Raw genomic sequence first — 16,157 nt, 5'->3', positions numbered from 1 at the left:
GTTAATAAAAAACCATCACTAAACTTTCCTTACTTTACTTGCCATTGGCATGGGCTAGAATGATGGTTGGTAAGCTTTTACTCAAGGAGAAATAGTAATAGATTATGGGTTGCCTTCTGGAACAACATAAAGCCTTCTTCAAAATGAAGGGCTGTAGAGTCCTGTTTTATAGACTTTTGCAAAACATAAATAAATACTATTTTTGTTTGATGCATTAAAAATTTCTGAGGACTAAAAAGACTGGTACCATCGTTCATGGATTTGTGAAGGAAATTTAATATCTCTCAGTCACTAAAGGGCCTACATTATTATTTTAGTTTTAGCCAGTGTAACATGGGGCTGAAATCAGTGAAGTTACAACAGAGTAAAATTGTGAATTCCCCATGTAATTCTGTTAAATGTGGTCAGAAATCATGATACTTATGAGAAGTCAAACCTCCTTTTCCGTGTTGAGTTTCCAGGTTGGCATACCTATCCCTGTTGTCTGGATCTAGTGAGTTAGGAACAGTAAGTCCAGAGACTTGGCTGACTTGGATTAGACAGTGGCTGCAAATCAGCAAACTACTTTTCTGCTCTACGCTTTTTGGTGCCCTGAAATGTAGTGGTGCTGTAAAAAACTGAAATATTTAGGAGGAATAGTAAGCAGAGAACAGACTTTCAGAAAAGCCTTCTCCGTTTGACTTTTTGTAGCGATGATAAATTAGGACATGCAATGTTTCCCCTGCTAGGTGTTTTTGCTGCCACAGAATACCCAGTACATTGACATATGTGCATAAATGGCACATGTCAAGATAGACATTTGTAAATGGATGCTTAGGAGTATGAGGTTTACATTCTTTTCATGTCATCCTATCTGTTACATCTTATTCTGCCCCGGGGAGGTTTGTGTTACCTGGCAGGTGGCACTAAGGATCAACTGGTCTGTATAATTTTGTGTAATTACAATGCTCTACAGGTTCCACTACCTGGATACATCGAGGCCTATCCGAGGTCCCGCTACCAACATAATTCTCCTTCACGACTTCCTCGCCAATACAGCCAGCAAGCGAGCATGCATCCCAGCCTGGAACAAGCTCCTTTGCCATCCACCGCAGCTTCTCAGCAGAGCCTGACAGATGACCCGTCTGATGCTCCTCTCACCAACATTTCTACAGCTGCCCTTGTAAAGGCAATAAGAGAAGAAGTTGCTAAACTGGCCAAGAAGCAAACAGATATGTTTGAGTTCCAGGTCTAATCTCTTTTGTGCACGGCACTTGTATCATGCAACCTGGGTTAGCCAAGAAAGTGACTCCTTTAATTCTCAGTTACAAACTTGCTGTGAATTGTGTCAAAGTGATGGCATTTTTCTCTGTCTGAAAAGTTAATGCTATGAAATGACTTTAAGTAGAGCAACAGGACTCTGAAGATACGTAATTCTGCTTGCCAGCTAAGGAAATGCTGCCAGGTAGCTGTTTAATATGGATAAGATTGATGATATGCAATTGTTTGTCTCTTAGCTCTCGTATTATGACCCATCATCACTAGAGATGCTGCTGAACATGTCTGCGCCATGCAATGTTTCACTTGCAGGCTCAAAGGTAGAGCTGCTGAAAATAACTTCTGCATGTCAAAACTTTGATTAAAGAAGAAACTACAGTAGAACACGGTCAGCTAAAGGCCACGGTGGGTGTGGTGGTGGCCATGTTAATTGTTTGCTGCAGGACATTGTATAAAGGATGAGGATTTCGGCAATGCAGAGTTATTCAGCCTTTTCATTCTGGAGACTGTATTCAAGCCAAAAGAATTTGATATGAGTAAGTCATACAAATAAATGTCCTGTAAATAGCCCCGATTCTCCTCATCCTATTAACAGTACAAAGCAGTGAAAGAAGAGAAGATTTTGAAGAAGGTTAATGATATTTTGATAATCGGTGGCTGCCTTGTCCCTGAACGCCACTGATGAGTTATGGAGGAGATTTTTTTTCAGAGTGAGAGAATACAATGCACAAAGAGCCAACAAAGGATATTGGTGCTAGAAGCTTCCAGGAGAAATGAAAAATGGTTATTCGCATTTGCTTTATATTCAGGCTTTCCACTCTGAATGCATGTGAAGCTGGTAAACCTGAGACCTTTGAGCAAGTCTTTCCAACCTGGAATAATGAATACACCTGCTTGGACAAGAAAACCTCTGTTTAACACAGTGCTTTTTTCTTTTTCTTGAACAATAATATCTACTAAAGTGATGCCAGAAAGTGCTACCTGAAGCTGCAGTTGATTCTGATTACGCTGGAATAGTGAATGCACACCTAGGAAGTTCTGAATGTAGAGGACCTGATTATTATATTAACATGTAAATAAGCAAACAGTTACATGGATTAATAAAAATACTAATGTTCTGTGAAAAAGAGAGCATTTCCAGAAATTATGCTGACTTTCTATCATGCAAGATAAGGGTCACTAATTGTTAAACTGCATTGCTGTATGAATCCAATCCCAAAAGAAAATCAAGCCAGTTGAATGGGACAAAAGTTCATCTTTTGCAGTTGTACAAAACAGTTGGAGATCATGAACAATTGTTTTCAGTTCCTTTGGCAGTTAGCTTCAGGAACTGAACTTGTTGCAAAATACGTTGTGTTGGGCATGTTTGATGTCAACTGGAGTTAAAGGTAATGTCCTTCATTTCAGTAAGTTAGTTATCCTCAATTGCTTATGGTACTTTGTCTGATCATTTCATTTCCCTGAGTTTCTTTGGTCTTTACTGAGGTGAGAAAGAGAACTTGGTTTAGCTTTTTGGCCATCAGTAAAATGAGAGGAGAAGGAGAGGGGGGACTAGAATAGGGGATAGAAGCAGAAATTGATGAAGCACAAACTTTTAAAGCAGAGCTATTTTTTCCCCAAATAATTATATTATAAACCCTGACTGAGATTGTGATACATAGTTATCCTAGAATATACAGATGTCTTCTGTTCCAATACCTTAAATATTGCAGAAACTTTTGGAATGCTAGCTAATCTTTCAACAAATGTGAAATTTCATTTTTATTATTTAAAAATCAGATATAAATAAAATGTATTTTTGTAATTTCTATGTATATATGTGCTGTATATTTATATGTGACTAGTCTGCTATAGTCAGAAAATTTCCATAAACCAAGTGCAAAAAACAGAAAAAAAACCCTAAACCCTAGTAATTTTAATGATCGATATGCTATGTGCTATATATGGAGTACACAAATATACATTTGGGTGACTTGGATACTAAACAACCAAAGAAACTCAATCTTTCATATAAGTCTAGTAAAGACAGACTGCTGTCTCAGTTACCTGTCAGCTAACTAATACTGATCTTATCAGTGTAATACAATACATCCAAATGTGAGTTTGTGTTGAATTAATAGCTGCCTAAGAGTATCATACTTTAAAATAACAACTTAAAAGGACTGCGCCAAACTCAGAGTGCCATAAAAAGACTCATTCTGGTTGGCTTCAGTGGCAACTTCCCTCACTGAAAGCAAGGCTGAGTTTCTCTGTTAGGATTTGTCTGTATGTGCAAGTTTCACTAGAATCCCTTGAACAATATTCTGCTTATTTTTCAGTCATTTAAATCACTGTAACCTAAGTGCAGACATAACTGAAGAGCTGGCTTACTTTTATTTAGCCTAAGCTGGTTCATAACTGGCTTAAGGTAACTTGGTAAGTGAAATCTACACTAAATTGTGCCAGCCACATTTTGCATCAGCTTTATTACCTCAGTTTTTTAACAATTCCTCTATTTAGCCCAGTGAAATTTTGCAGGTAGATAGGCCCTTCTATGAAGCAGGAGTGAGATGTGCTGTGAAATATATTTCTGTACCTCAGACTCCAGTTTTGCAGAGTTATCCTAAAGCTCCAAGTGTGGAAGCAGCAGCAATCACGTGCATGGGAGTGCTGAAGCGATATAGCTGGGAAGGGTAATGTTACGATGTATTCCCACAAGAGTCACAGGAGGTAGGATGTACCAGTTCTAAACAGCATCTTTGGGACACTTAGTTCTGCTTGTAAATCTGTACCAATTCTTAAATTTAAGTGATTGAAAGATGTGTGAGGATAAAGCCAAGCATATCTCTTGCAATAATGGAAACTAAAATGTTTGGAAATACGTAGATGTGCAGGGTTTGAATGCCTACGTGCAAACAAAATGAAAAAAAAGGAAAAAAAATGCAAATAAAAACATTTAAATAGCTTTCTAGAAAGACAAACCATTTCAGTAAAGTTAAACAAAGTACTCTTCATACTACTGAGGAAGACCTGCTAGACTTTCAAAATTAATTTTGTTTGGTATTGTATCGATGATGTGCAGTCTACTGAATATTCCCTCAACCATCATTAAAACCATTGTGGTGCACTTTAGTCACAAAGATATTTTACATTCTTCATTCATAATGGCTTTTTATCTTGTTTGTAATATGTTTCTGTATTTTTTTTTAAGTACAAAGTAAGATTATATCAAGACAGTAAGGACATTCCTGGGAAAGAAAAATCAAGCTGTAATATTTATACTGTCTGAGCACAAAGCAATGATAAAGTGAAAATATAGTGTACAAATAATTTGTAATATAATAAACATTTTGTATGGCTACAATTACAATATAGTTTTTCAATATTGATTTCAAAGACGAAAGTATACCTGTTTAAAGTTATAACCTCATCAAAATATATTCATGCCATTTTTACTGATAAAAATTTAGTCATTAAGGTTTTTCTACTAAATGTCCCAATTTTCTTTAAAATTATGTTAAATGTTTAGGTGCAAATACTGTTTTCCGTGTACAAAACTGTTGATGTTCTGACCACTGTTTGTCTTCAGACTTGTAAATCATCAGTAGAAACATCTGAAATGAAATGCACGTGAAATTACTTTTTGGTATTTGTGTAATGACCACTCTCAGTAGGTAAGCTATGTGTGATATTAATTAATATCAGTAGAGCAGTAACTTTAAGAGGATAAGAGGGTACTCTTTGACAGTCGTTTTTTGAGGAAAAACATATTATTGGGATTTGAGAGACGCTGTAGCACTCACTGTAGAAATATGAATAATATTTGTATCTGACAATATCATGGATAGAACTTGATAGAAGTGCACGTAAATCCTCTATATAGAAATGGGAAAATTATCATAAGTAATGATCGTTTCTTTTTCAGACTAACTTTGAAAAGGTGAGACATGGAGGAAAGAAAATGTAAGATAAAAATGTGAAACGGGTAGAAAAAACAGCATTGGATTGTCTGGCAGAACTGAAGTGAGGCCTCTTGTCTTGTTTAAGGGACAGCACATACAAACCAGCTACAGTTTTCATTATATTTCAAGACGTCTGATTGTAAAGAATTAATTACATTATAATGCACATTTTTAGTCCCACATGGCAAATAGAAGCTGGCAGTTAGCTCTTGTAAAAGTCTGAGGGAGCTTGAAAGCAGCAAGTTTTCTGAGCTAGCAGGAGAAATCACTTCATTTTGCTGACCTTATTCATCCTGTACACATCTGAGCAGCTCCGAGTCCAAGGATGCTATAAATCAGTTACAGTCCTGACCTTGCATTTCTTGTATGCAAACAAATCTCAGTGGCTTCCCGTACCTCACTGACATATGAAATGGGATAGGAAGAGAACAAGTATAAGATAATATGAAGGATATTAATGCGTCAGGAGTACCTTAATGGTCTGGAAGCCATGGATCTTCTGTTGTGTGCTAACTCATACCTTCTAGAAAATGGTTGTGTTTGGTAGCTGTCCTCGGCAAGGTGCATTCCTTGTCAATGACCAATATGTATAAATTAGGAGTCAGTCCTATCACAAGAGAGTGTATCAACTAATGCTTCCGCTCCATTGTGTAAGCCCTGTGCGTTCTCTCTGTAGCTCCACATGAGAGAGTGGCATCATTGAAACAAGTGGTTTCCAGTTACTCAGAGTAATCTCTTGTAAAAAAAAAAAAAAAAAAAAAAAAACCAAAAACCAAACCACTGAGTAGTATGGTATCTTACATATATTCTACTACATCATCGGGGGGGAGGGGGAAAGACATGATCATACAGTATGTTAGTATATTAATACCACTAGCCTTTTTTTTAAAGACTTTGTGAAAAAGGGAAAATTTGGTCTGCTAAGACCAAGACTGCTTACCCATCAGAGTGGGTGCTCAGTATGCTTATTTACTATAAAGTTATTGAGACGGAGCACTGTAGACTTTGTAACAGTGCTATGTGGAATCAGTATGTCAAATGGTAACTTTCTGTGCTAGACTTTCTTTTCATGGGTTAATTTTTTGGCCGTAACTCCAAGACTGAGTAATATTTTTTTTTTCTTATCAAAGTATTTCAAATTTATATTTTTCAATTTTGAACTGTAGGCATGCAAAATGAGGATAAGAGTACTCATTTAGAATGCTTTTTTTTTTAACTTTTGCCTTTCACAAATAAATAATGCAAAATTTGACTTGTGGAGATGAGATTTATATAGGTCAGTAAATGAGTTGGGTACTGCCTTGCTCTTTAAAAGAAAGTTTTGAGATGGCCAAGTCATAAAGACATACCTGGTTAATCCTGCAGAATCAAAAATGTTTTGCTATGCCCAATGACTGAAAAGCAGTCAGAAAGCTGCACATTTGGGAATTCCTGTTATCCAGGAAAATTTTTGCTTGGGCTGTATACAAGACATGGGAGATGGGACAAGGATTTCAGTGGGGTTCTGAGGTGGGTAGACTACCCTACGTAGTAACACATTTGCCCTTTTGAGTGGCCTTTAATACCAACAGATGTAAAAACTACAGCCATCAAAGTGCTATGGCAGAAAGGTGGGTTATATCCTGATTTTTAAAACTGTTGAGATGCCCCAAAATCATATAATATTTCATGTTTTTAAAATCACCTTGATACCATATTCCTATTGAAAATTCTGAAGGAATATGCTATCATACTCATATATACATATGTCCAAAAATATTTTTTGAAAACTAGTTCTTCAGTCCATCTATTTGTCCCCATACATTTCAGGTTCGTTAAGGTGTACAGAGTCAATAATGAAGAGTTAGTTCCCAGTTTTTCTGTTACAAAGCTCTTGAAAGATGCGAAATGGGTTTTAAATAGTTAGGTGGTCAAATGTATAGCAGATGTCTCAATAAGAACTATAGATACCATGAAGAGATGTTTCAGAAATTCCATTTTTTTTTCATTTTTAAAAAATAATTCTTATTTTAAGAAGTGCCTGACTTTTCACAGATTTCCATGCTCAATTTATTCCCAAGGAGTAGCTTGAAACTATATCACATTCTGTAAATAATTTTGTAACTTTATAAATACACATTTACATACTAGGCAATAATGGGTCTGAAAGATTGTAAATTATATACAGAAAGTTGATTCCATTGAGTACAATATTTAGAGAGGAGGTGATTTTTTTTCTTCCAAAGTATGTCACTCTTCACTGCAGCTCAATGCATTTCTAAGCATTGTAAACCAGTGTCTAGCACCATAACACACATTGGCATCAGTTAAAATCTCGTATGTCTGGCAAGCAGCACTGACTTTTGCAGCCTCCAGTGGGACCTTGTTAAAGAGTGCCTGGGTATAAGATTTCTTTTTTTTTTTTTTTAAACTATTAAAGCAGAAATTTGTGGGTCCTTAACTCTGGCTTTTTGCAAGGAATCAGTGGCTTTTAGGTCCTGCATCACCTGTAAACTTAACCAATAGATACCTTGAGATGTGATGCAGCAGAATACAGCAGCCTGTGCCAGGGATTCACCAGGTTATAAAAAGCAAGTGACTACAGTAGAAGAGTAGGTGGTAAACCTTCTATTTCAGCAGTGGATGGGCACTAAGTAATTATTAATTGATTACTATGGCAGGTCAAAGACTCTTGAAGTAAACTGCTTGGAATCAATTTTATGTATTTGGTTAGCTTTTGATTTCTTCATTTGTTTAAACAGAGCAAAAATAACAGCATATTCTGTTTCAGAGTTATAAACATGGGAGATCTGAATGTAAGTAAACTTGAGGTTTATTCTCTGTCCTTGCCTTTACTACTTTCAACACTGCAAGTAGGAAAAAAAAACCACTTTACCCTCCACCGAATTAATTTCAGTATTTCTTTCTATGTCAGAGAGACTGGGAAGGCTTTTTTCATTTCATGTTGGTGTTGGGTTCTTCAAACTGTATTCAAGGTCAAATTTGATAGAAAAAAAAAAAAAAGACAGTGAAGTGAAATTTTTTTTTTAAAAATAAGATAGAACCCATCTTGCTGAGGCTTGAATTTTGGTTTAGGATTTAGCAACCCAGCAGAAAGGGCTCAGACCCAAGGGTCTCATTAGAAAGGACACATGTACAGCACAGATATTCCTACGGTCTTTGTCTTTTAATTTTAATTTAATGTATTTCTTGCTGTAGATGTGGATTTTGAATTTGACTTCTACATTGGTGTACACAAATAGGTGCACTCTTTAGCTTGCTGATATATTGCTGGTGTGATAGAAGTAGTAACCAACATATGTGCTGTAATTTTTAATTAGCTATGGCACTGTGTGGCGTTGGCCCATGTTCTGCTTTGTGGTACTTACAGATGTCATATTTGTATTAAGGTGACATGAATATAGATAATGTCTTCCACTGTATTGGCAAAACACCTGCTCACTTCAAGGACAGCAGGACTGATCCAGTATTCTCTCAGTGAATTATCTATCACAAGTATCTTTAAATTGTGCAAAGATAAGAAGAATGCTTCCTAGTTATGGGTAGGTGGAAATTAGGAGATAAGAAGTCAGTTGTCCCTTCTTCATAATTTTGGATTGGTCCCGAGCAAAGTACTTGATCTGACTACGCCTAGTGTCCCTGTCTGTAAAGCAGGGTGAAGGGACTGTCTCTCCTCACACACCTGGTGAGAGGTTGAACTAACTGATAATGTTAGAAAAACTGAAACCCTGGAGTGGAAGTGGATACTTAGTATGAAGCACTATTTATTATTTCATAGAGCTTGATAATTGTTCAAGACTATAAATTACCTATTCCTCTGGTAGCATTTAAATATATGTGAATTTACAAGAAAAAAACCCCACTTCCTGGGACTATTTCAGTACATTCTAGGAAGCCTTTCCACTAACAGCTTCTACACTTTTTTACAGAGATGTTATATCAATAAATTGTCTCACTTCCCATGCAACAGATCTCACTTTCTGAAGAAATGAACTTTTCTTACGTCTTTGAATTATGGAAAGGACTAGCTCTGCATGATTACAAATATCCATGTTATCTTTGTTGTTCACAGCTTGATTCAACTACACTGTAATGGCTGTGTCTGTGAAATTTGCTCAAAATTTATAAGTGTTTCAGCTGTAAATGGGAAAATTTATTTTCTGAAGCCAGTTAGAGCTGCAAAATTGAGAGTGATTTGTAAAGCCAAGTGTAGGGATTAAACTGAAAGAGGAAGAAAATAATTAAATAAAATTTTATACTATGCAATCAAAGGGGAAATCTCCAAGAACTGGTTCCTTTTGCAATTACAAATGTAAAACCGTACCAATGGTGGAATTTTACATATCACTGAAAAGGAGGCATTTAAAATGTTCTGGATCATTACCAAATGGCTGTGGTTTTACTCTGAACTGTAGGGTGATTCTAGAAATGAAGCTTACGAGTACATAGGATAGTTTCTTTCATGTCAGTGGCTATAGCTTAGTTGAAGTTGTACATGTTTTTTCTTGGCAATTTTGCACATTAAATAAAATATGTCTTCTAATCTATGTTGCTACCTATTGGTTGTTCCCGCCGTGTCCTTTTCTGTAGATCAGCTGCTTTAAAGCATGAGCATGCCTTTCCCTTGGAGCTGACAGGCTTCTGGGCTGTCTAGAGGTCCCGCTCCTCATGTTCTCAAGGCAGAACCTGGCAAAGAACAGGAAAGGAGTTTTAAGAACTCCACAAGTTAAAACCGTGTATTTCAGCGGTGGCATTCTCTCTGAAGAAGGCGTTTGCCTGCCTTACAGAGGTGAGCAAGCAAGGTTTTGAGGACATCTTCTGATCCTGTGTTTCCTTTGTGATTTTTTTTTTTTCTCGCCTTAATGTCCTCTGTGCCTTCCCCTATTATTCGGTCAGTTACTGTGGTTTTTATTGGTATTTACTCAGGCCTGAGTTTCCTGCTGTCAGTCTGAAGTGAAACAAAGAGAAAAAGGAAAATGCAGGTATGTGCTTTTGACAGTACTGCTTTTGTGTAATTTGTAATGCAAGAAATTTGGAATAAAAAGTTCTAAAATGAACTACTACAAGGAACAAACTTTCCTCCCTCTCTTTGTAGTTTCAGAGAAAAAAAAAAGAGGCAGGAAAGGATCTTCCCAAAATATAGAGGGTAAATGAAGTTCCTAGTGTACATATCACCACTAAGGTTCTGGGCAGATGGTATACTTAAGATACAGTTATATAAGTTGTGACTGTGAGTGCTTAAATTACCTCAAGGGGGTGTTCTGGCTTTTCTCAAGGCATGCCAAAATCCCAGCCCCTTTTGCAAATGTATGTTTTTGGTGTGTAACATTAAACAACTGACTAATGTTATTAATAATTCTGTATTTCCTTCAAAAGGCTAAATGCATCACTTATGGACTGCTTCCTGATTAGCACCTCTTACGGCACCTCTTTGATTCAGTATCTAGATGTCAGTGATCTTAAGAACCACTACCTCCCAAACAAACAAAACAGAACAAGTTTCCTAGAGTTAAGTGCTGCTCTTGATTTCCCTACTTTATGGTGAGATACTAGCTCTGAGTTTTCAGGACAGGTGAATCTATCATGCAGCATTCACCGCTGAAAACAGAAAAATAATTTTATGATAGCTTAGTGCTTTTGGATTTCCTCTGTAAGCTGTCCCTGAGCTAATTAAGGCAGCTTTACGTGAAGATTAATTTACATTCTAATGTTCCATTATAATAAGGCTGAGTATCTATTTGGAGAATTTGAACATAGCAAACTTTAAAATAAAGCAGTCTGAAATTTGATGGACCCCACTGTTTGGTATAAAATATTTTAAAGCTTAAATGCTTTCTTGTTTTCAAATGGCTTTGTACCTAATTTTTCCCATCATAAAGCAGCCAAGGCTGCTTCAGGTTTCAGAAGTGAAAGACCCGAGGGCGCTCCTTGGGGAGCACATGAGTATCACCGCAGGTATAGACATGGCTCTTCCAGCGAGACAGCTGTCATTGCTCAGCCCGCAGGGTGGCTGAGGACATGATGCTCTGCTTTTTGAGAAGCCTTCTCTATTAAGAAATGGAAATGGGAGCAACCTACTGATGTTTTGAGATCTCTGCCATGAATCAAAATCATAGGCTAATGTTCTTTCTTGAATGCAATAGAGATAGGTTTGTTGAGTCACAGGACAGCTATATGAATGAGATCTGAGCTGTGTCAACATCTAAATGTCAGGTTTAGCCTTCCCTAAGCAGTCTAAGAGAAAAGAAACAAAAAAAATGACATATACTAGGTGAACATAAAAACTGCAGGAAGAATGCTCATTCTATTTTGTTTAATATATATTTAATTTTTACAAAGGAAGCAATAAATAGATCAGTTTTGAGATGAACCCATAAGTCTACAGAGATGAGAGCAAATTACTAGATGTAACAAGGTCAGGTGGAAACAGAAGAAAAATAAAGGTAAATAAAACGTTCATAGACAAATGAGAATCAACATATGCACCGCTATGTTTAACTGGTTGTTTGTCCAGGCTATTAATACAAGCATATTACTCTCTCTCGCCAAATTCATAGAATCATTTAGGTTGGAAAAAACCTTTAAGATCATCAAGACCAACTATTAACCTAACACTGCCATTCCACCACAAAACCATGTCTCTAAACACCTCGTCTACCTGTCTTTTAAATACCTCCACTGCCCTGGGTGGCCTGTTCCAATGCTTGACAACCCTTTTGGTGAAATAATTTTTCCTAATGTCCAACCTAAACCTGCCCTGGCACAACTTGAGGCCATTTCCTCTTGTCTTGTTGCTTGTTACTTGGGAGAAGAGACTGACATCCATCTTGCTACACCGTCTTTTCAGGTAGTTGTAGAGGGCGGTAAGGTCTCCCCTCAGCCTCCTCTTCTCCAGGCTAAAGTGCCTGCACATGCATGTGTTAGTATTTCCAACTGCAAGTACAAACCAGGGGTTCTTTCCAGGCAGAACTATATCGTTGTATGTTCTATGTTTCCCCTACGGTTTCTAAGTTACTTTTGTAGGTCCTACTTCACACACTGAAGGCCAAATTGGTTTTCCCGTGAAGGTAGTCAGCATCCTTCAATGATCTTCTTGGAATGCTGAGATGCCTCAGTGAAAGGACTTTGACCAAAGCATCCTGATAGCAGAGTGCTGCAACTGACACCAAGGGAAACCATTCTGCCTTGTTTTGGCACATGAACCAAATTATTTTCTTCACTAGATGTGTGTCCCTAGGCAACTTTCATTGAGATTACATATTAACTGATGTTATTCTTTGCATTATCACCCAGTAATTAAACATGAAGTGTTGTTTTAGCATAAAGACCATATGACAGAAACTGAGCAACAGATGGAAAAAAGATTTAAACTGTGTGCTGGGAAAAGTAGCTTTGTTTAAGCCGAGAAAACCAGAGTAAGTAATGGCTGATGAGAGCTAGATGCAAAGTGAAAGAGTTGGTAAAAGGTGAGGGGAAGTAATAATTGCGGAGCAGTGATCATATGTAATGGAAACCCTTGTAGATCCTTGCTATAACCATGGGAAACTTAGAGTGGTTTAGGAGTGAAATCATTCTGGAGATTTGGGAAAATGAAGATAGTTCCTCTGCTACCTAACTTGATTCAAAAGCTCTTACTTCTGTGCGAAGCCTTTGAAGGCCCCTGTATATTGGCCTTTTTTGTCCTGTCCAAGATTGTCTCGTGGTATTTATTTAGTTAAGCATTAATATGGTTCCCATTTTCATAGTAATTAACCACTGCAGTATCTGTTCATAGGTTTAGCCTCAAAACTCTGAGAGACTTTTTATCCTCATTCTGCAGAGGGAGCTGCTGAAGCAGATTTCCAAGGTATTTCAGTAATAACTTGGTTCTTCAAGCACTTAGATCTACCTTTTGTGTATTTACTGCCTCAGCCTCCAAAACATGGTTGGAGAGATAAATCATCAGTGGTTATGTGAGCATTTTCCAACCAGATGTAAAAATACCTCGCTTAAGAAGCCCACCTTGGAAGTTACTTGTGGTGTGCTGTCTGGAGTAAGATAGCTTAAAAGATGCCAACTAGTGAAAACAGAACAGTTTAGCCAGAAGCACAGTGTCATTAATCTGGCTCTAAAGAGCTAAGTGGCAATTAAATGGTGCCAAGGTAGGCCTACTGAGGAGATTTAAGAAAGCTGTAGAGAGAGGGTGTCCATATTGGAGTCAATAATGCGTTTGTAGTGTAAAGGAGGAAGCTTGGGGTAGCTACTGATGATCTGTGAACACACAGCCCAGCGTGCAGGTGGCTGCCAGGGCCTTGGGCCCACCCTGACCAGCCTGCTCCGGGCCCTCTGCCGCCTGCTCGCTGCCCCACAGGCCCAGGAGACCCACCTAGGCTCAGGCCCTGGCTCGCACCCCGGCCTAGGCTGCAGTGCAGGTGCGCCTGCAAGCGGGCTTCTCGGTTTTAGGGCTGCCATGGTGAGACCCTCCATGGGCCAATGTTGCAGGTAGCCTTGTCTCCAGTCCTGCCCCTGGGCTTCCTGCACAGGCCCGGGGCCTGGTCCCTCACCTCGCCCTGCCTGAGGCACACCGGAGCACTGGACAAAACCTGGCCTTACCACGCTCCCCCCGGCCCTGCTCAGGATTTGTTTCATTAAAAAAACCATATTTATTAGCAGATGAAACCGTGAATTGCCATATTGGTGGAGACACCCGGCTGACAATGGCACTTACAGATGGTAAGATCCTGTTTAAGATCTCCTAGCTGCTCTGATAAAATGTGATTATTATAGCTCACCGATTGACAAACGGGAGTTATAAATGAGGTATTTTTTTAATATAAACTCTGTGTAGGGCAGATCAAAATCTGGCTGGAAAGATTAAGCTAGTAAAAGAGTGAATGCTGTAATAAGTAGTAATAGGAAATAAAACTTCTGATACTGTATTGTGTTAAAATGCTACACAGTCAAGCAACATGAGCGCAGTTTTTAAAAAACAGGTTAAAATGTTACTATTTTTTTAAAAAAAGCTGCTTGCCAAAATATGATAGCTTCAGGGATGGTAACTTTATTATTTCATGCTGCCACCTACTGCTCTTGAATTAGAACAGGAAAAAGCAAGGGGTATCTTTTTATTCAGGCTGATGAGCCTGTTTGTTACTTTGTTAGGTTGTTCTCGATGCCCTAAATGGCATTACTTTTTTAATGGCAGATGTTCTACAGATCTTCAATCTGTCATTGCTGCCTCTGTCCATTTTTTTCTTACGAAAAGGACACGCCTTCCAAACATAAGGATGTTGTCACTCCAAAAACTGCCACAGACTTTAGCCTAAGCACTATTAGTCCTAAAATAGTAAAATATTAGTTGAAAGTCAATGTTATATGACTATTCTGTTAAAAACTAACTCAAGCCATAACTTCTGTAATTTAGTGGTACACTAAAGACAATAAAAGAATATACTGTGATTGTCTGTAACAAAGATTTTTATGCTAATGTAAAAGTAGTTTTCTAAAGCTTGCTTAGAGGCATAGGACTTTTGCCCGTATCTATTTACTTTCAGTTGCACTTACTCAATGTACTTAGATTAAAAACAAAAAAACCCCAAAACCACACCCCTGTATTTTGTATTGGAATTACTGTTTCCCTGCTATGTGTATCTTGAACATCATCAGTGGACTGACATCAGCAGTGTTAATTTCTCAGTGTTTCGGAAAAAAATTGTTATCCATCCTGTTTGCCTATAGCAATTGGAGAAAAAAATGTTAAAATACATAGTAGCGTTATCAGTAACTAGTACCAGACAAATAATACACAAAAGAAGTCAACAAGAAAATACACTGTATTTTTTAATTTGGTAGGCAAATAGCATAGAATGAGTAGAAAAATAATATCAAAGATCCATTAAAATACTCTGTAGTGATATAGTGACAGAATATCCAGCTGAAATAATCCTCATCATGTTGGTGACTATTTCTTCAGCTTCTGCCTTGCTTTCATGCCTTGTATCTTTTCTTCTTTCAATGCCTTCAGAAGTTTATCTAAACAGGAATGAAACATAAATTGTCATTAGTTTTGTTATTAATACTTCACAATACTTTTAAGAAAATCAAATAATGTGTGAAGAAAAGTACTAATATCCCTTACAATTTGTCTAGCAAATATCTGAAAACTAAAGTTTCTGACGTGTAATGAAAATAATAGGTATTAAAATGGAAAAAGGTATGTATTGCTGTGACAAAGGAAAAAAAACCTATTAATTTCCTGTTCCAAAAAGTAAATGCATGCAAACTACCTATTTCAATATGTATATCTGATGGAGATTTTTTCTGTGTTCTTGTAACCTTTGTGCTCCTGAAAGTTTCCTAACTGGCAGCCTGTGGCCTTGAAGGAAATGGTGAGCATCACATCCTTAGAGTTGTTGGCCTCCCTGCTGGAACTCTCAGTAATCACTATCTGCTGAACTTATTTTATTTCCTGTATTTCCTTCATGGCCAGTGGGTTTTAAAATTGAAATGCCAAACTAATTTAACTTTTTTTTTTTTTTTTAATGCCTCCAACTATCTGCGGACATCAGTGGCCTTTATTTTACATCAAGGCTGATTTACAACTGCAGGATCTCCTTAGTAGTGGATATATTTTGCACGTCCAAACGCACTCTGAGTGGTGTCTGAATTGGTTTTTTTGCTAACGCTGAATGACTTTGGGGACTTTATGCCTTTGGCGTTTTGTTCCTTTGTGCAAAAGTAACCACATCCGTAATTTTTGCGCCTCCTTTGATTTGTGTCCCCAGCTGCTTGCCGGTAACCAGTGACGGGGTAGATGACACCGGACAAGGGCTTTGCTCCCTGCACCCCGTGTGCTCCCCCAGGCACCTGCCGCCGGGGACGGTGAGGTGCTGCACCCCAAACCCGTGCAGCCTCACACCTAACCCTGCCGACCGCTGCTTGCTGCGTCCCCTTGGCTGGCACATAGCGCTTGGGGGCAGC

At 37.9% G+C, this 16,157-nt stretch overlaps 1 protein-coding gene across 1 annotated transcript in view; it reads left to right on the top strand.

Moving 5' to 3' along the window:
* Window positions 1–1,234, top strand: part of KIAA1549L (KIAA1549 like) — a 69,214-nt gene extending 67,980 nt beyond the window's left edge. Inside the window, exon 20 of the mRNA XM_009646924.2 lies at window positions 956–1,234. Coding sequence (XP_009645219.2) covers window positions 956–1,234 — 279 coding nt within the window. The remainder of the gene's footprint in view (window positions 1–955) is intronic.
* Window positions 1,235–16,157: the final 14,923 nt, after the last annotated feature.

This window comes from Egretta garzetta, unplaced genomic scaffold (assembly GCF_000687185.1).
Source record: "Egretta garzetta isolate BGI_Z169 unplaced genomic scaffold, ASM68718v1 scaffold509, whole genome shotgun sequence".
NCBI classification, from domain to species: Eukaryota; Metazoa; Chordata; class Aves; order Pelecaniformes; family Ardeidae; genus Egretta; species Egretta garzetta.
Note: the sequence above shows the minus strand (reverse complement) of the source record. Positions and strands in the feature narration are given on the sequence as shown.